The following is a 19,778-nucleotide window of genomic DNA, read 5'->3' on the forward strand; positions in this document are numbered from 1 at the left end:
GCCCACCCCTGAATCTGGATTCAGCTTCTCCCCCACCCACCCACCCACCCATTTGGGGCTGGGCTTTGGCAGACCCCCTCCCGCTCTCCCTCCCTGAGCTGACCCTTCCCCGGCAACCTGAATCGCCTGCACCAGCCGGTTGCTGAGCTCCAGGGCCGCTGAGGCGGTGGAGGTGCCGAAGGAGGCGGCGCCACGCTGCAGGCCACGGATGATGCGCCCGTCCTTGCGGTACTGCTCAATGGGCAGCCAGAAGAGGTCCCGCAGGCCGTGGACTGATTGGGGGGCGGGGGAGGAGGAGAGAAAAAGGGGAGGGGGTGAGGAGAAGAAAGCCGTGCAACCCACCCACCCGCTTCCCGCTGAACTGCTGAGCGGAGGGGGCACTCACAGAGCTGCACGAAGGAGTGCATGGGCCCGACTCCTCCCAGGATGCCCGGCAGCTGGTTTTTACGGATGTCCGTCAGCCACTCAGTCAGGGCGTAGCTGACCACCTTCTCCACCCCAAGCAGCCTGGAAAGAGAGAGGAGGCACACAGTGGTACTCAAAACTTACAACCATTCATTTAGTGACAATCTGAAGTTACAACAGGACCAAGGTGTTCACGCCAATGACTGCTGCAGCATCCCCATGGTCACCTGATCAAAATCCGGGCACTTGGCCACTGGCATGTAGGTATGACACGCTGAGATATAAGATTTAATAGCTGCCAGCTGCTGTCAGGAAGATGCAATAAGGATGGATCAGCACAGCGTGAATGTTGCCCTTTTAAGACAAAGAAGGGGTCCACAGAAGTCTTTACCCGGGGCCAGACTTGTTTTTTTAAACAACTGGTTCTGTGGGCGCGGCTGCTTCTCTTTTTTTGCAGCCCCCGCAGCGCCCCCTTTTTGCCTCCTGGGCGAAGCAGTAAGACAGCAAGGGGGATCCCAGCACAGCTGATCACCGGAAGGGGAATAAAAAAAGGAATACCTTAAGGAGTGACTGGGCAGGGGACTAGGCACTGTGCAACGTTGCGCATGCATGATAAGGACTGACTGGGCGGGGAGGGGAGGGGCCACCCAAGGGCACGGTTTGCCAGTTCTCTGAACTGCACAGAATCATCACAGCCGGTTCTATAGAACCGATCCGAACCGGTAGAATCCCATCCATCTTTAAGAGGTGTCTATATAAAGGCAGCCATTAGAGGGCGTGTTTCTCTCTCATGTCCAGTATCCATTGCAGAGTTCTCCGTGTAGAGTTAAGAAGATGGATTGCTCGCCAGGGATTTGCCTACCACCTATATTTCTGTATATTTGTATATGAACCACTGTTAAATGTCTAGATCTCTTGTGTGCCGAGTTCTATGGGTTATCTCATAATAATAGTCATGCTGCCAACGCTCTGATATGACAGTTGCAGCGTCCCGGTGTGGGGGTGTGTGGAGTCACACGATTCCCCTTTTCCGCCCTTCCCACTTTGCTTCCAACCCATAAACTCAAAGGGGGGAGGAGCAGGGTTTGCTTAACGACAGCGGGATTCACTTAATGGCAGCAGGGATTGGTTTTGCAGCGATGGCAAGATAACAAACGTAACAGGCTTATTCTGATGGTGGAACACAAATGGATTTCTGGGCTTGACAAAAAGGCTGAAATGTAAAGAAAGTGTGTTTGTGAGTCCCTGCGACACTCTGAGGTCACCAAAAGAGCCCAGCCCAAGTTAGTACTCATGAAATGCTATTTGTGTTCATGTATGTGGTATCCTGGTTAAATAAGTTGTGGGGTTTTTTTAGATCAGGGATCTTCAAACTTGGCAACTTTAAGACTTGTGGACTTCAGCTCCCAGAATCCTCCCACCAGCTCTGCTTTTTGAAGCAAGTCCCCTATTTTAATCGTTCTCGAGCTCATTAGGTACCAGCTTTCAGCTATTACTGGTCCCTTCTGTTGCTTGCAGCTGAAATATTATTGGTGCTGTATTCAAGTTCTTCCCTCCAATAAATCAAGCACTCAAAAGCTTTAATATGTACAGTATAGAATAGATGATATGCAATCTTTTTTTATAAATGGAAAGCATATTGGAATGAAAAACGAAAGCAGAGCTGGCTGGAGAATTCTGGGAGTTGAAGTCCACAAGTCTTAAAGTTGCCACGTTTGGAGACCTTTTTTTTCCCGATAAACAGATCAAGCAGGAAAAAAAAAAACTAAAAACACCCGGAAGTCCTTTTAATCCCCACCCTCTTTCCTGGCCTCGTATATACACCCCCCGCCCAAGGAGGAGACCCCACAACATTTCTGACAGACGGCAGTCCAGTCTCTTCTTGAAGCCTCCGGATAACATCCAGAAAACCTCCAGGTCCTACGTATTGTGAGAAGCCTGCCCCACGCTTCCCTGACCCCTGAGGAAGAGAGGGGGCTACTTACCCATGGCGACAGCAGAGTCTCTTCAGCTTCAGCTCGGAGCAGTTGAGTTGAGCCAGACCGATCAGAATGCCAGCGAAGGTGCCCTGGGGGAACAGGAAGCAACGAGAGCGGAATTGGTTTGTTTTTAAAACAAAGTTTCAAATGTTTAATTCCAAAATGTGAATAATTGTTATACGCTGCTTTTATAGTTTGAAGTTTTTGATGTATATTGTCCAGAGTCCCTCTCTGGAGGGAGGCTGGCGGTGGAATAAAGTGAAATACAAATAAATAAAATGAATTAAATGTTATTGTAAACTCAACCAGAACAGAGTTGGAAGGGACCTTCGAGGTCTTCTAGTCCAGCCCCCTGCTCAAGGAGACCCTATACCATTTCAGACAGGTAGCTGTCCAGTCTCTTCTTAAAAGCCTCCAAGTGATGAAGCACCCACAACTTCTGGTGGCGAGCAGTTCCGCTGGTTAATTGTCCTCATTGCCAGGAAGATCCAGGCTAGATTAGTTTCCCTCCATCGCTTCTTGTCTCGGCTTCTGGTGGTTTGGAGAATAATTTGACCCCTTCCTCTTCTTTGGGGCAGGCCCTCAAATGCTGGAAGTCTGCTAGTCCCCGGTTGTATAAACAGAGGCGTAGAATCCAAATCAGGTGAAGCTCTAGTACCTCTTTATAAAGCCTTAGTAAGGCCACACCTGGAATACTGCACTCCGTTTTGGTCCCCACATTGCAAAAAAAGGGGTTGAGACTTTGGAGAAAGTTCAGAGAAGAGAAGAGCAACTCGGAGGATCAAAGGCCTGGAGACCAAAGCATATGAAGAACGGCTGCAGGATTTGGGTCTGGCCAGTCTAGAGGAAAGAAGGACCGGGGGGAGGGGGACATGATAGCAGCATTTCAGCGTTTGAGGGGCTGCTCCAAGGAAGGGGGTGGGGGCTCCTTTTATTCTCCAAAGCCCCTGAAGGCAGGAGAAGAAGCAACGGATGGAAACCCACCAAGGAGAGAAGCAACCTGGAATTTAGGAGAAACGTCCGGACAGGGAGGACAATTAACCAGTGGAACAGCCGTTTGTCTGAAATGGTGTAGGGTCTCCCGCTTGAACAGGGGGTTGGACTAGAAGACCTTTGAGGTCCCTTCCAACTCTGTCATTCTCTGACTCTGTTAACTTGGGGTGGGGGTGGGGGGGGCTCGGTGTGGCTTAGCTACCCACCACCTGGTCCACGCTGACGTGCTTCCCGTGGTAATCCAGCCAGATGGGGACCTCGGAGGTGAACCGGAACTCCCTGAGGAGGAAGAGAGGAAAAGGGTCGGTAGGAAGGCCCTTCTCACGTCTTTAATGGGAAATCTGTCGTCAGTACCCCAAGGAGCTCTGTAATAACGCTCAACCATTGCTAAGTGAACAGTCGTAAATCAAGGACTACCTGTAACACACACACACACACACACACACACACACACACACGTTTTCTTAAGTTTTCGCAGGTACTTACATGTATGGTATTCAGCTTTGTTCGGGTATTTTCCCACGTCATTGTAGTTGTGCTTTTAAAGTTGTAGCAACGTTTCGGCAGAATCTCATCTGCCATCATCAGGCTTCTGTCTTGGGTTCGTCTGCGAGTCAGACTTTCACAGCCGTTTCTGTTTTAAATTTGGGGCTAGCCATCTGCTGTGCTAGAATGGTTTTTTCTTCATCCTGATTGGTTGGGAGTCTTGGTCTGTGTTTATTGGTCTTGGAGTTTGCTGTGTTCTGCCTGATTGGTGTTTCTAATATCTTCTGTCTGTTTTGTGGCTTTTTGTGTCTTAATTGGCTGGCAACATTGTGTTACTTTATTGGAGGCTTTTAGTGCACCTTGGCTCTGAGAAAACGGACCAATAAACACAGACCAAGACTCCCAACCAATCAGGATGAAGAAAAAAACCATTCTGGCACAGCAGATGGCTAGCACCAAATTTAAAACAGAAACGGCTGTGAAAGTCTGACTCACAGACGAACCCAATACAGAAGCCTGATGATGACAGATGAGATTCTGCCAAAATGTCGCTACAACTTTAAAAGCACAACTATAATGACGTGGGAAAATACCCAAACAAAGCTGAATACCATACATACATACATACATATATATTTCTCTCTCTCTCTCTTTCTCTGTCTATGTCTGTCTGTCTGTCTCTCCCTTTCTCTTTCTGTCTCTCTTTCTGTCTCTCTCTTTCTCTCTTTCTCTTTTCTCTCGGTCTCTGTCTCTCTCTGTCTCTCTCTCTTTGTCTCTCTCTCTCTCTCACACAGATACACATACAAAAATATGAAAACACAACACCTTCAGAACTTTTTTAGCAAAACCTTAGCTTGCTCTCATCTCATTGTTCCAGTCTGGAAATGCTAAAATTTCAAAAATTAGATTAAAGCTAGATTATTATTTCCCCAACTTCAGCAAGTTGGAAGACGGGTGGGGTGGGCTTCAACTCCCACAGCCAGCTTAGCTTCTTGCTGAGGTTGGGAAACGGAGTTGGATCCGAACTCCGGATGGGCATCCTTTGTTCCGGGGGGGGGGGTGGTGGCTTCCCCATCCATTTTCCCACCCTTACGATCGATCCCCTTCCCGGCCGCTGCCCCCCAGCCCTGCCTGCCCCCCTACCGGAAATAAATGGGCTGCTCGGAGGAAGAGGAAGCGCTGGAGCTGTTCTCGCTGGCTGTGGTCTCCACCGAAGTTGCCATCATCCTCTCGGCTGCCTCCGAGTCCTTCCCTGGGGACTCGACCCGACCTGAGGGAGGGAAGGGGTGACCTCTTTTCGAAGGCCATTTTGTCCCACACATTCCTCGCGACCCTCCTCTGCACACCCAGGAATTGAGACAAGCACCCATCATCCCCGGCCAAAGAAAGACAAACGCAGGAGGAATTCCAGTCCAGGCTGGGAGGTCGTGAAAAGAGTTTGGCCCTCTTGATAGGGCAAAAACGACATTTCCCAGCGTCACTTTCTACCAACCGGGTGGCCTAGTTCACGGGTGCACAACCTGTGGGCTGTAGCCCACTGCCGGGCTGTGGCCTAATCACCACTGGGGTGTGTGAGTGGCTGGCCGGTATGCACACATTCATGTGTGGGCACGGCCCCACGTGCGCAATTGTCAGCGCCAGTGTTCTGCGCAATACGGCCCCACTCGCACAAACATCGTTGTGGGTCCTTGTGTGAACGTCACATGTATTGCACAATCCCACACTCAAGCAAGCCTCATTGCGTGTGCTTGGGTCCCGAGTACGGAAGGCTAAGTCAACATTAAGCCAGTCAGAATTGAACCGGTGGCAGTGAGCAGTTAGCTTGCAAGACTGCATTCTAACCACTGATAGAGAGATGGATGGATGGATGGATGGATGGATGGGTGGATGGATGGACGGATGATAGAGGGAGGGATAGAGGGGTAGACACATAGATGGAGATAGATAAATGATGATAGATGATAGATAGATAGATAGATAGATAGATAGATAGATAGATAGATGATAGATAGATAGATAATATAGATGATAGATGGATGATAGAAGATAGAGATGATAGATAGATAGATAGATAGATAGATAGATAGATAGATAGATAGATAGATAGATAGATAGATGATAGGTGGATGGATGGATGGGGGGATGAATAGAGGGATGGATAGCGGGATAGACAGACAGACAGACAAACAGACCAAGGGACAGGTGGAGAGGGGGGAAGATAGATAGCAATAGCAGTAGCCCTTAGGCTTATATCCCGCTCACGGTGCCTTCACAGCCCCCTCTAAGCGGTTTCCAGAGCCGGCCTCTTGCCCCCAACAATCTGGCTCCTCGTTTTACCCACCTCGGAAGGAAGGAAGGAAGGCCGAGTCGACCTGGAGCCGGTCAGGATCGAACCACCGGCAGTCAGTAGAGCTACCCTGCCCTCCTGCCCTCTAACCCCTGCGCCCCCATGACAACGGGGGGGGGGTCCTACCTTCAGATCCGGCTTCCATGGGCACGACAGGGTTGATGCTGGCCGCCACGCTGGTGAAAAAGTCTTTGAGGAAAAACAAGGCGTCCTGCAAGGAGGAGGAGGAGGAGGAGAGCAGAGAAGGGCTGGAGAGACGTTTCCCTCCCTTGGAAGCACCAACCCAGGTGCCTCCCGGCTCTCAGGGGGACCAGAGACGAAACACAACCAGGTGAGCTCACTCTACAGGTGGACTTCATCTTACAAGAAGAGTTCACTTAGCAACCGTCCGAAGTTCGAATGGCACCCAAAAAGGGACTTAGGACCGTTTCGCAAACTTATGGCCGTTGCAGCATTCACACACGGTCGCCCGATTTCCTTTTTGGATGCATGGCAGCCGGTTCCTATTTATGATGGTGGCCGTATCCCAGGGTCACGTCATTCCCTTTGGCGACCTTCTCACCCAACCCAAGTCAACGGGGGAAGCCAGATTCGCTTTACAGCCGTGTGACTCACTGAACCGCTTGGGGTGATTCGCTTAACCAACCTGGCAAGGGAAGCCGTACAAATGGGGCAAAACACACCCGACAACTTTTTTCACTCGGCAACACAAATTCTGGCCTCAACTGGGATCGTAAGAAGAGAGGATGTTCTGACCCAAACCCGGTTCCACGAGAGTGAACACAAGACAAAACCTTTTACTGTTTCATTTACGAATCCCGTTTCTTCCCCGATCAAAGGCTGCTTCCCGCTAATTAGCTCCGACAAGGAAGAGCCTGGCCAAGTTTTGGCAAGGCTGCCAAGAACAACAGATAAAGTTCCTAAACAATAAATCCAAGAGTCTCCAAATACCAACTCAGATATTCTAACGTCCACCAGGCTCAGGTATCAAACTTCTTTGCCTTCTGCAAAGAACTCCGGTTTCTCAGCTGGCTTTTATCTCTTAAGGGAGGGGCCATTACCTTGCAGCCTTACTCCCGAGTCGCCCGTGCTACCACAGCTGCTCTTTGAGCAGCCCTGCGTGCACACGCACCGGGCACAGGCTCCTCGGGGGCCTCTTCCTCCCTGCTGCCAGCCTCCACACTCTCCACTCCTTGATGGTCCTGGCCTCATCCCTGCCTCCCATGCAGGCCCCTCGCCTGAGTCCTCGCTCTCCGAGACCTCGGCCGTCCGCACACCTGCTGCCCACAAACCACAACAGGGGACTACCACCTGGACTTAGATTGACAGAAGCCTGCATTTCTCCCCCATTCCTTTTACAGCCTGAGAAACTAGGGGGGGGGTCTCTTCTGAACCTTTTCCTTTGTCCGTTATACAGTTATGGGCCAAGGCAGCGATGGCAAACCTTTTGTGCGGATGCATGCGCATACCCCAAATGCAAGGTTCCCCCCCCCCCCACGTACGCATGTCCCCGTGCATGTCCGGCAGAGACCCGAAGGCCAGCTGGCCGGTGGGAGGCGCACACGCAGGCACGGTGGAGCTGAGCTGAGGTGACGGCACGCGTGCCCACCGGGAGGGCTCTCCATGCCACCTGTGAAACCCGTTCCGTAGATTCACCCCCACTGGGCTCAGGTGCCTATTATTCCCCAAAGTTTCACTAATAGAATCAAATTTTAAGTCTAAAAGTACAACTCCCCCACTTGTGTCTTTTACAGGCTGAGAAACTAGGGAGGGTCTCCTCTGAACCCTTTTCTCCTCCCATTATACAGCTCTGGACTAACTTGTCCCTTATCTAATTGCTCCCGAGACGGGCTTTCTCGCCCTGTGTGCCCAAGGTCTTTCCCACATACCCTGACCCTTCCCAAGGGAGACTGAACAGGTCAGCCAGAGCTGCAAAAGTGGAAGAATCCAAACGCCAACGCCCCCCCCCCGCCCCCTTCCCATCTTGGTTTTGCCCCATTCATGTCAAGGGACCAGGTCCTCAGTGGTTGGGTTGCAAGGAACTACATTCACCCACCGTCTCACAACTCCTGCCTGAGGTTGTCCCCTCCCCAAACAGGGGGGCGTCCCCCTTACCTGGTCTATGTTGAGTCGGAGAGGCATCAGGGAGACCCTCAGGCAGCACTCGGGACCCCCCACGCCAGCTTCGGGGCAGACATGAAGAGCTTTGATAGTAAGCTGGGGGGAAAAAGGGGGAAGAGAACGGGAATTGCTGTCTGGGTAATTCTGGGAGTTTTAACAGATTCACAGAGCTGGAAGGGAACTTGTAGATCATCTAGCCCAACCCCTGCCCAAGCAGGAGACCCTACACCCATGATGGCGAACCTATGGCATGCGTGCCATAGGTGGCAGGCAGAGCCAGTTGTGCTGGCACAGGAGCCGCAGATCCCTTTCATTACTTGCAGTTGGGAGAACACAATATAAGTGGGGTGTTTGCACACGGAAGCAAAGCGTGCATTATCTGGGTTTTGGCATCCTCCCAACTGTGGTTGCTGCGTTATCTTGTGAAAGTCTGCAATTTATCATCCCGGCCTGCCATGTTAATGACTTCAGTGTGGTTTGTGTTGGTTTTTTAATTTCTAATTATCTTTACTTTGGGTTCGGACTGCATTTCTGCCCTTCATAGACTGTTTTTGGAAGAGTTTGATATCCAGCCAAGGATAATTGGACATTGAGGCCCAAGCTGGAGGCATTAAAGGGAATTTATTCCAGTTTTGTGACTGTGTTATTTTTGTGTCACGCCCTGGATCATCACAGCACCAGAACACAGGAGAAGAAGCAACAGATGGAAACTATTCAAGGAGAGAAACAACTTAGAACTAAAGAGGAATTTTCTGTCAGTGAGAACAATTCACCAGAAGTCATGGGGGCTCCAACACTGGAGGTTTTTAAGAAGAAATTGGATAGCCATTTGTTTGAAATGGCATAAGGTCTCCTTCTTTAACATGGGGTGGGACTAGAAGACCTTCAAAGTCCCTTCCAGCTGTGTTATTCTGCAGCTATATCCAACCAAGCTCAACATGGTTGCTTCCATCTGGTCTGGCCAGATGGGCCCAGGGCATCTTCACCCCTCATTGGCTACGAAACGGGCATTTCCCTGCTCCAAAGTCTGTACAGATTCTCCATCATCCAGGTCATGGTTGTTCCGAAGGTCCTTTTTCAGGAGGCAATTGAACCAACCAACCTTCCTTCCTTTCTTTCCTTCCTTCTTTCCTTTTTCTTTCTTTCTTCTTTCTCTCCTTTTTTCTCTTTTCTTCTTTCCTTCCCTTTCCCTTTCTTTCTCTTTCTCTCTTTTTCTTTCTTTTTTTCTCTCCCTCCCTCTTTCTTTCTTTCTTTCTTTCTTTCTCTTTTCTTCTTTCCTTCCCTTCCTTTCTTTCTCTCTCTCTCTCTTTTCTTTCTTTCTTTTCTTCTTTCCTTCCCTTTCTTTCTCTTTCTCTCTCTTTCTTTTTCTTTCTCTCCCTCTTTTTCTCTTTCTTTCTTCTTCTTTCTTTCTTCTTTCTTTTTCTTCTTTCCTTCCCTTTTTCTCTTTCTCTCTCTCTTTTCTTTTTCTCTCCCTCCCTCCCTCCTTCTTTCTTTCTTTTTCTTTCTTTCTGTCTTTCTCTCGTTCTTTCCTTCCTTTTCTTTTGAGGACGTTTCACTTCTCATCCAAGAAGCTTCTTCAGCTCTGACTGGATGGAGTGAAAGGGAAGGATTTATCCTCCTTGCAGACAGCTGGTTATTTGCATCCTTTTAGAGGGTCGTTGAGACCACTTGGGGATTTCTCTGTGTCCTCGGGGTCACCTGAGTGGTGCTCCTGGTTCCTGTGGTCTGCAATTTTTCCTCTGGAAACACCCTTGGAATTGTGTGGGACCAGGAATGGACTTCCAGAAGAAAAACTGAAGACTACAGGAACTATTTGCACCACTCGGGTGACCCTGAAGACACAGATAAACCTCCAAGTGGCCTCAAGGGATCTCTAAAAGGATGCAAACGACCAGCAGTCTGCAAGGAGGATACATCCTTCCATAATTCCCCACCCTCCAGTCAGAGATGAAGAAGCTCCTGGGACGAGAAGTGAAATGTCTTCAAAAGCAAAAACAAGAAAGTCCATTTGCCTCCTGAGAAAGCACCTGCTTCAACGGGAGGTCCGGTCCTTACCATGTTCGAGTGGGCCCGCCGGGGGAGGAGCTCACTGCTGTACAGGTAGAGGAACTTGTTGATCTGCGAGGAGGCCAGGCGGTCTCGGATCTCCAGCTCCTGGACCACGAACACCTGCCTGGCTAAGGGCTGCTCCTCCGATTCCAGGGACAGCTTCTCGGATGCTCCACCTGAGTAAGATTCGTGCTGGAAACTCACCTGAGAGCAGAGGTGAAAGAGGAGAAGCGTCACTGACACCATACGAGCTGTGTACACAGGCCTCCTTCACTACAGGTAAGTCCTCGACTTACGACCACCATTGACTTTGGAATTGATGTCGCTAAGGGAGGAACTGGTTAGGTGAATTTTGTCCCATTTTATGGCTTTTCTTGGCCACGGTTGTGAAGCGAATTGTTACAGTGGTTCCAATTAAGTCACAAGGTTGTTAAGTAAATCTGGCTTCCCCATGGCCTGTGAGAAGGCAGCCTCTTTCAGAATACATTCATGAGCTGGAATAGAGCGTAGTAGCTGTCAGCCAATGAGGACTGTTTGGAAACTGAAACTAGAAGTAGCCTAGGCGTGGCTCTATATTAAGCTCTGCAGCTCTGAAGCTACGTTGAGCTCTATTGAGCTCTGCCCATTGAAGACGAAACGGCTTCTCTCCTCTGCTGTGTGTCTTGCTTGCCTGCTGAACTAAAGGGAAACTGAGGTCTGTTTCTGAGCTCCTGAGCTCTGCTCTGAGCCTGTAGCATGTCTGCTTCTGTTGTAGTTTGCTCCAGGCTGGAGAAATCTACAACTGGTATTGTAAAAATTACTTTATGTGTTTATGAAGAAGTTAAACGGGCATCCATGTTCACTTTTCTGGCGCTGAATTTACGCTGCTATATTCTGAACTGCCTCCTCCCGGTCCTGTGATAAAAATTCAGGACCTTGGCAACCTGTCCTCGACTTAGGACCACAAAAAGGGCTAGGAAATTCATTATGAAGCAGATCGACTGTTAAGCGGGTCATCACATGACTACAGCCAACCACGATTGTGGGGCCGTGGGGATTGTAAGGGCAGGGACAGTCACAGATGACTTTTTTCAGCGCCTTTATAACTTCGAAGGGTCACTAAATGAATATAATGTTGTAAGTTGAGGACTGTCTGCACTTGTTTGCCACTGTGGTCTAATGTTGCCCTGTTGCCCCTCTGGATATCTGCTTCCAGGGATTTGCTCTTCTCTTCTCTCTCTCCTTTCTTAGTCTTTTCTATCTCCTTTTTTCTCTTCTCTCTTCTTTCTTTCTCTTCTTCTCACCTTTCTCTCTCCTCTCTTTTATATTTTCTTTTTCTTCTTGCTCCTTTCGCTTCCTTTTTTCTTCCCTTTTTTTCTATTCTCTCCTTTTGGTCTTTCTTTTCATCTTTCCTCTTGCTTTTCTTCTCTTTCTTCTCATCACTTTCCTCTCTCCTCTCCTTTTCCTTGCTTTCTTTTCTTCTCTTTTTTCTATGCTCTCTTCTTTCTGTCTTTTCCTCTCTTGCTTTTCTTTCTCTCCTCTCTCTCTCTCTTCTTCTCTTTGCTCTTCTCTTATATATTCTCTTCTTTTTCTCTCTCTCTTTTCTTCTCTCTTCTATTCTCTTTCTTCTTTCTGTCTCTTTTCTTCTTTTTTCTCTCTCTCTTCTCTTCTCCTCTCTCTCTCTCCTCTCCTCTCCTTCTCTTCCTTTCCTTCTTCCCCACTGATACCCAGGGGGCTCCCACCGGTCTCTTCTGGCTGCCTCCAAACTGACCCCAAAGCAAGGCTGCTTGGGAACCAGACCGCCCCCCGCCCATGCTGAGCAGCCCCTCCCCATCTCACCTTAGTAAGCTGGATTTCCATCAGCAGGTCGTGGATACGGCCGGGGCCTCCTTGCGCCCGCCAGGAGCTCTGGGGTCGGCTGGGCACCGAAGACCGAGAGGGGGAGGAGCGGGTGCTGGGAAAGCTTGATTTTGTCCTGGAATTTGAAAGATGTGGTGATCAGATATCAGTAGGTATTAATATTCCCACCCACCCGCCAAAAAAAAAGATCTGGCCAATCTCTTGCCAGCAGTAGATGGAGCCTCTGTGGCGCAGTGGTTAGAGGGCAGTGCTGCAAGCGACTTCTGCTGCAGGCAGCTGCCTGCAATTTGGCAATTCAAATCCCACCAGGCTCCAGGTTGACTCAGCCTTCCCTCCTTCTGAGGTGGGTAAAATGAGGAGCCAAATTGTTGCGGGCAACAGGCTGACCCCCCCATAAACCGCTTAGAGAGGGCTGTAAAGCACTGTATAAGTCTAAGTGCTATATAAGTCTAAGGGCTCTTGCTATTAGGGAATTCCACCTCCATCAGCGTTTTCAAAGTAGGCAGCTATAAGATTGGTAGACTTCAACTCTGTTAAGGTATTGAGATTGAATAGCTGACCAGCTGCTGTAACACTGCTGTAAAAGGCTGATGCAATGAGGATGAGTCAGGAGTGGAATTGCCACTTTAAGGCTGAGGATGGGTCCCACAGGGTTATTCCCCTTTTAAGAAGCTGTCTATATATAGGAGGCCATGAGAGGACGTACTTCTCATGTTTTATCTCCATTGGAGTTCTCCATGCAGAGTAAAGAAGACTGATTGCATGCCAGGTATTTACCGACCATGTCTATGTATGTATATAGCTGTCTTGTATATAAACCACTGTTAAAAGACAAAGCCCCTGTGTGCTGTGTTTTGCTCCTGGGTTGTTTCACAATAGTAGTTGTTCTGGAAACAACTCTGACAAACAGCCAGAATTCTCCATCTTTGGCTGACTGTGGAATTCTGGGAGTTGAAGTCCACCGAACTTATACACGTAGTCCTTGACTTATGACCACAATGGAACCCAAAATTTCTGTTGCTAAGGGAAACATTGGGTAAGCAAGTTTCACCCTATGTTACGACTCGATTTGCCACAGTTGCTAAATGAATCACTGCAGTTGGTTTTCCGCCATTGACTGTGCTGGTCAAAAAGTCGCAAAAGGGGATTCCGTGACCCAGAGACACCGTGACCATCAGAAATACGAGTCAGTTGCCAAGCATCCCAATTCTGATCAGGTGACCCTGGGGATTCTGCCATGGTCGTAAGCATGAAAAACCGGTCCTAAGTCACTTTTTTCAGTGCCCTTCAGAACGGTCGCTCAATGAACCGTCATAAGTCGAGAACTACCTGTAGTTGAGAACCACCAATCCACGTAGAAAGGAGGCCTTTTCGGAAGTGTAATCAGATGCCAGGGTTGTATTATCATATGTGGTGGACATGCCCAAAGGCAAAAAATACTGGACTAAAATACATACATGGTTAGAAAAAAAGGATAAAACAATACATAGATTTGAAACCAGAAATATTCCTGTTGGGTATACTACCAGAACAGTATAATAAAAGGAATACATATTTAATTTTCCATGTGTTAATGGCAGCGAGAATTGTGTTTGCAAAATGAAGTGATCCCTACAGAGGATCGTACAGACATTTCCACCACTTTTGGGGGTGGAAAAAGTGCGTCTGATACTCTGAAAAAAATCTATCTATATAAAAGTGAAATGCCACTCACGCATCATCACAAAATCTCTAGAACCGTAAAGCCTACAAACTTGAAATTCAGCACGTGGGTTCCTCTTGGCTCCAGATGCTCACTAAGAAAGGATTCTCTGAAATGACCATCAGAGCATTGGTATTGCCTATATTATTATTGTTATTATTATTATTATTATTATTATTATTATTATTATTATTATTATTTATTAGGCTCTGATGCTAATGAGTTCTACTCCCCCCTCCCAGCTGAAAAGAAATGCAAAACACAAGCGGAGGAGTTTCAGTTTCAGTTTCACAGCAGCCCCAAGCACCTTTTGTCCAGAACAGTTGAGCTAAGCCACGCCCAGGCTCCTTGCTGTCTCCTTCTTGCTCACACAGCAAATACTGCTTCAATTTCCAAACAGCCCTCAACTCTCTCACGCACCGACAGGGGGCTAGCCAGATGAATACCAATGGATGCTGGTAGGCAGAGGCAGAATTCCCCCCCCCCCCCCCTTTTATTTTCCTAAGCCCGACCACATAGCTTCCTAGCGAAGCAGAGGCGTCCGGCTCGTACGGTATATTAATATTCTTTCTTTTAAAGAAGACCTTTCCCTCCAACGATGCGTCTTCAAAACAGGGAAGCAAACTTAGCTCGGAGCGCAGGTGCCGGGAGGAGGGGATTACCTGGGGGAAGGCAGGTGTCCTGGGGGAGAGCGCCCCGGCCCAAAATCTCTGCCCCCGTAGAGATGCCAGACCACCGAAATTTCCCGCATCACGACTCGGCTCTCGGGCACGGGAAAGTGCGAGGGGGCCCTCAGTAAATCCGTGCTGCCCAGGGGCCGGGAGAAGTGGCCCTCCCGGATGTGGACGGGGCCGTCCAAGAGCTTGGTTACCACCGGCTCCCCGTCCCGAGGCTGCAGAGACAGAAGGCAGGATTTCCCAAGAGGGTCCGGGGGGGGGGCGTGAAAAGCTGCCCCCCCCTCATTTTTTAAATGGAGCTGGAGAAATAGTGGCAACGCAACAACGAATCTGGTCAACTGGGCCTGGGGTGGTGGTGGCAAAATCAGCTTTTAGATGAATGGGACTGCTGAAAAGCCAAAGGGAGGAAAAACCTGGCCCCTGCACCTCCCCGGAATAATAAGAACGGAAGGGAAGGGGGAGGGGGGGGAAGGAAATGGATAGAATACAGAATAGAATACAGAATAGAATAGAAAATAGAATAGAATAGAATAGAATGGAATGGAATGGAATGGAATGGAATAGAACAGAACAGAACAGAACAGAATACAGAATAGAATAAAATACAGAATAGAATAGAGAAGGAAGAGAAGAGAAGAGAAGAGAAGAGAAGAGAGAATGCAGTACTTGTCCCATTTGGTTCCTGTGCCAAACCAGACAGTTATTAAAATAGCAAAGGACAAATTCGATAATTCATCTCTGGAACGAGATCAGCAGCTCCTGGGACTGCCTGAACGTCCTGACTTCGAGGCAGGAAGAACCGCCCTACAGACCCCTCGCACCCGAGACGTAAACCGTTCCAACTGCTCCCCTCGGGAAGGTGCTCGAGGGCTTTGCGCACCAGAACAACTAGGCACAAGGAGAGTTTTTCCCCCACTGCCATCCCTCTGCTAAACACCTAATTTCCACAACACTGTCAAACTACTTGGTAAGAGTGCATTCTATTCTCTATTCTATTTCTATTTCTATTCTATTCCTATTCCTATTTCTATTCTATTCTACTCTACTCTATTCTCTACTCTATTCTGTTCTCTATTGCATTGCATTCTATTCTATTTCTATTCTATTTCTATTCTATTCTATATTGCATTCTATTCTGTTCTGTTCTATTCTATTCTATTCTATTCTATTCTATTCTATTCTATTCTATTCTATTCTATTCTATTCTATTCTATTCTATTCTATTCTTATTCTATTTTCTATTCTATTCTTTCCACTCTTCTCTTCTCTTTATTATTCTATTCTATTCTATTCTATTCTATTCTATTCTATTCTATTCTATTCTATTCTACTCTACTCTACTCTACTGTTCTCTATTCCATTGCATTCTGTTCATTCTATTCTGTTCTGCATTCTATTCTGTTCATTCTATCCTATCCTATCCTATCCTATCCTATCCTATCCTATCCTATCCTATCCTATCCTATCCTATCCTATCCTTTGTTGTGCTGACTCTGCAGTAACTTTCCTCAGAAGATTCCCGCTGCAACCCTCGAAGGAGACTCCAATGGCGGCCGAATCCTTACCGGAATGCCTGTTCCCGGAGCATCCAAAATGCAGAACCCATCTGTGGCTTCGCTCTCCCCTTCGCTGTCCTCCGAAGGGCTGAAATCGAGACCCTCGCCCACTGGGGTCCCGGCGGGTGGGGGGGGCTTTCCTTGGCCTGCTGTTCCATTCTCACCAGGGAAGAGATACACCGAGACCGGCGAAGGCTGCCGCCTCATCCCACAATCCCCTGGGAAAGAGCATTGGAAAGAGGGTTGAGTAGCTGCGTTCACACAAGTTGCACTCCCTTGCACAGGAGGCACCCCCTCAAATCCCCAGAACAGGCTGGAAAAGTCAAAACTTGCAAAACTTCTTTTTGCAACCTTGCAAACTCCAGAGGGCTGGACTAGAAGACCTCCAAGGTCCCTTCCAGTTCATTCATTCTATCCTTAATTTTATTTCATTTTATTGAGTGATTAGCCCCTGGGCCATCTCAAAGTGCATGGTTCTGGAAACAAACGATTACTGAAATTTGAGAAAGTCTATTTGAAATGGAATTGGAATAAAATACAATTTAAAATGAAATTGGAATAAAATACAATAGGGAGAAATTTTCTGACAGTGAGAACTGTCAACCAGTGGAACAGAAGTTGCCTTCGGAAGTCGTGGGAGCTTCATCATCCCTGGAGGCTTCCAAGAAGAGACTGGGCTGCCATCTGTCAAAAGGGGGGGGGAGGGGGGGGGGGGGGGGGGGGGGGGGGGGGGGGGGGGGGGGGGGGGGGGGGGGGGGGGGGGGGGGGGGGGGGGGGGGGGGGGGGGGGGGGGGGGGGGGGGGGGGGGGGGGGGGGGGGGTGGTGTAGGGTCTCCTGCTTGGGCGGGGGTTGGACTAGAAGACCTCCAGGGTCCCTTCCAACTCTGTTATTCAATATTCGAATTGTTCAACCCACCACAGGTGGAAATGCCACCGGTGTTGCGAAGTGTCATCCAAAGTCAAGCTAGAAGTCAACACCTCCTCCCTGTTCCTGCCCACTCTCACCGGTCATTTCCTGGTATCCACGCTCGGTATCCATGAGGGCATCCGTCAGGTCCCGCTGATTGATGGCCGCCGTCTCAGCTGGGGGACAGGTAGGCAGAGAAGCCGGGCTTTCGGACAACTAGCAGAGCACAAGAGGCCACACTTAAAGCGCGTACGCTGGGATAGAAATTATACGTTGACAATGGCAACGACTTATAAGGAAAACCCATACAAAATGTTTCATAGGCGGCGTCTGCCACCGGCAAGTTTAGCACAGACGTCCCAAAATGTTGGAAATGCCATCAGACGCTGGGTATATAAATGTGGCGGACGTCAACTCGTAAAACATTCCTATGCCTGTTTTCAAGTTGCCATAAACAAGGGGAGTGTGTGTGTGTGGACTCTGAAGGAGCGGTGCGCCAGTAAAACCAGAAGTACATTCCACCCTTACCTTCAAAAGACGGTAGCTGGGCGACTGGGTATTCTGGCCGATTTAGGACACCTGAACGTGCCTCACTGGAAAGTCTGATTTATGATACACCCGCGGGGGAGGGGGGAAACAGGGGCACAGGGGACTCTGAATTACGCACGCCAGACTATACCGGGGGGTCACTGAGGCCACCTCAATGACTCTCAAAGGATGCAAGTGACCAGCTGATCTGCAAGGAGCATCAATCCTTCCCTTCCCCATCATCCAATCAGAGCTGAAGAAGCTTCTTGGATGAGAAGCGAAACCTCTTCAAAGAAAAACCAAAAAGTCCAGTTGCCTCTTGAAAAAAGCACCTTTGGGACAACCCTGACCTGGATGATTGAAAATCCCCATAGATACCTGTATAGGTCGTTCTTGACTTACATCTATTCATTTAGTGACCATTTGAAATTATAACGGCACTGAAGGAACCTGTCTCACATTTATGACCGTTGCAGCATCCACATGGTTATGTCATTAAAATCCAGGCGCTTGGCAACCAGCATTGTTTCTGCAGGATCCCAGATGACCCAGATCACCTGTCATGCCCTTGTTGGAGTCTGATTCTGAGGGGGAGGTTGAGCAGCTGACTGGGAATGGGAGTTTGGCTCCGGTGGCTGTGGAGGAAGCGGGGGAAGGGCACAGTCCGGCTGGGCATTCGGAGGAAGACCCAGGGCCACCCCCTCTTCATCTTAGGGCAGGGAAGGAGGAACGGAGAAGGGAACAACCTGGCTTGCGGGAGAGAAGAAGGCCCTGATCCCCTTCATGGGCTGCAGCCGAGAATACTGTTTAAAAGGGCAAACTGCGCATGGCAAAGTTGCTGGAAGCAAAGTGTGCATTTTCTTGGTCGAGGCGTATCTGGGTTTTGGCGTCCTCCCAACTGTGGGTGCTGCATTATCCTTTGAAAGTCTGCAATTTATCTTCCTGGCCTGTCGTATTAATTACTTCAGTGTGGTTTGTGTTGGTTTTTTAATTTCTAATTATCTTTACTTTGGGTTCCGCATTTCTGCCCTTCGTAGACTGTTTTGGAAGAGTTTATTATCCAGCCGAGGATAACTGGACATTGTGGGCCAAGTTGGAGGCATTAAAGGGAATTTATTCTACTTTTGTGACTTTGTTATTTTTGTGTCACGCCCCTTTGGGTCATCACATCACATCACCATTTGCAACCTTCCCATCCAAGATCAACGAAAGAAGCCAAATTCGCTTAAAGGACTGGCACTATTCACTATTCACTGTGATTTCTTTAACAACCGTGGTTAAAAAAAAAAAAAAGATTGCAAAATCGGGCTTGGCTAACTCAGCCATCCTGCTTAGCAGCAAAAATTCTGGCCCTAATTGCAGCCGTAGGTCGAGAACTCCCTCTTCCACCGAGAGAGGGAAGGGCACATCCACCCTCCTTGGTTTAACCTGGCCAGAGTCTCCCTCCCCCTCCTACCCACAAGGTTGGACTCACCTGCACCTTCTGTCCCGCAATCTCAGTGGGACTGTCGTGCCGACGGGGCGGGTGCTGGTCCCCTTTGTTGACCACGTACTGGATGAGGTTGGCGAGGGCAGCACAAGAGTCAGCGCAGGTGTGGATGTGCACCACGTTGTTGGAGCAGCGGAGCTCGAAGAGGGGCCGGGTCTGCCCCAGGGGGAGGGGAGGGGGAGGGAGGGAGGGGGAGAGGGAGAGAGAGACAAAGACAAACACAAGGCAAGTCACATTTACAGCAGGGACCTCCAGATTTCCATCAGACACTTAAGACAGTGTTGCTCAACCTTAGAAACTAATGTGGACTTCAATTCCCAGAATTCCAGGCACCTTAAAGCATGCTGGCTGGGGAATTCTGGGAGTTGAAGTCCACCCCTCTTAAAGCATGCTGGCTGGGGGATTCTGGGAAATGCAGTCCACCCCTCTTAAAGCATCCTGGCTGGGGGATTCTGGGAGTTGAAGTCCACCCATTCTGAAGCAAGCTGGCTGTGAAATGCACTTTTAAATAAACATTAATATATAAAACCTATAGGGGCCTTGGAGGTCTTCAACCCCCTGCTCAAGGCAGGAGACTTTATACCATCCTGGTCAAACGGTTTTCTAACCTATTTTTAAAAGCCTCCAGGGATGGGAGCATCCACAACCTCAGGGGAGAAATTGTTCCTCTGAATAACTGTTCTCACTTTCGGGAAATTCCT

General features: G+C 48.9%; 1 protein-coding gene across 1 annotated transcript in view; it reads right to left on the reverse strand.

The window, feature by feature from the left end:
• The window catches only part of ATG2A (autophagy related 2A), a 61,370-nt gene that overhangs the window by 2,355 nt on the left and 39,237 nt on the right, over positions 1-19,778 (reverse strand). Inside the window, exons 28-40 of the mRNA XM_087913823.1 lie at positions 19,063-19,233; positions 17,159-17,276; positions 16,164-16,372; positions 14,584-14,813; positions 12,199-12,334; positions 10,387-10,584; positions 8,326-8,427; positions 6,337-6,421; positions 5,007-5,133; positions 3,584-3,656; positions 2,391-2,473; positions 386-507; positions 118-272 (exon numbers count right to left, since the gene is read on the reverse strand). Of these exons, the coding sequence (XP_087769949.1) occupies positions 118-272; positions 386-507; positions 2,391-2,473; positions 3,584-3,656; positions 5,007-5,133; positions 6,337-6,421; positions 8,326-8,427; positions 10,387-10,584; positions 12,199-12,334; positions 14,584-14,813; positions 16,164-16,372; positions 17,159-17,276; positions 19,063-19,233 (1,809 nt within the window). The remainder of the gene's footprint in view (positions 1-117; positions 273-385; positions 508-2,390; positions 2,474-3,583; positions 3,657-5,006; positions 5,134-6,336; positions 6,422-8,325; positions 8,428-10,386; positions 10,585-12,198; positions 12,335-14,583; positions 14,814-16,163; positions 16,373-17,158; positions 17,277-19,062; positions 19,234-19,778) is intronic.

The sequence above is a fragment of the Pseudonaja textilis genome, chromosome 16, assembly GCF_049901715.1.
Source record: "Pseudonaja textilis isolate UNSWEBS1 chromosome 16, rPseTex1.2, whole genome shotgun sequence".
NCBI classification, from domain to species: domain Eukaryota; kingdom Metazoa; phylum Chordata; class Lepidosauria; order Squamata; family Elapidae; genus Pseudonaja; species Pseudonaja textilis.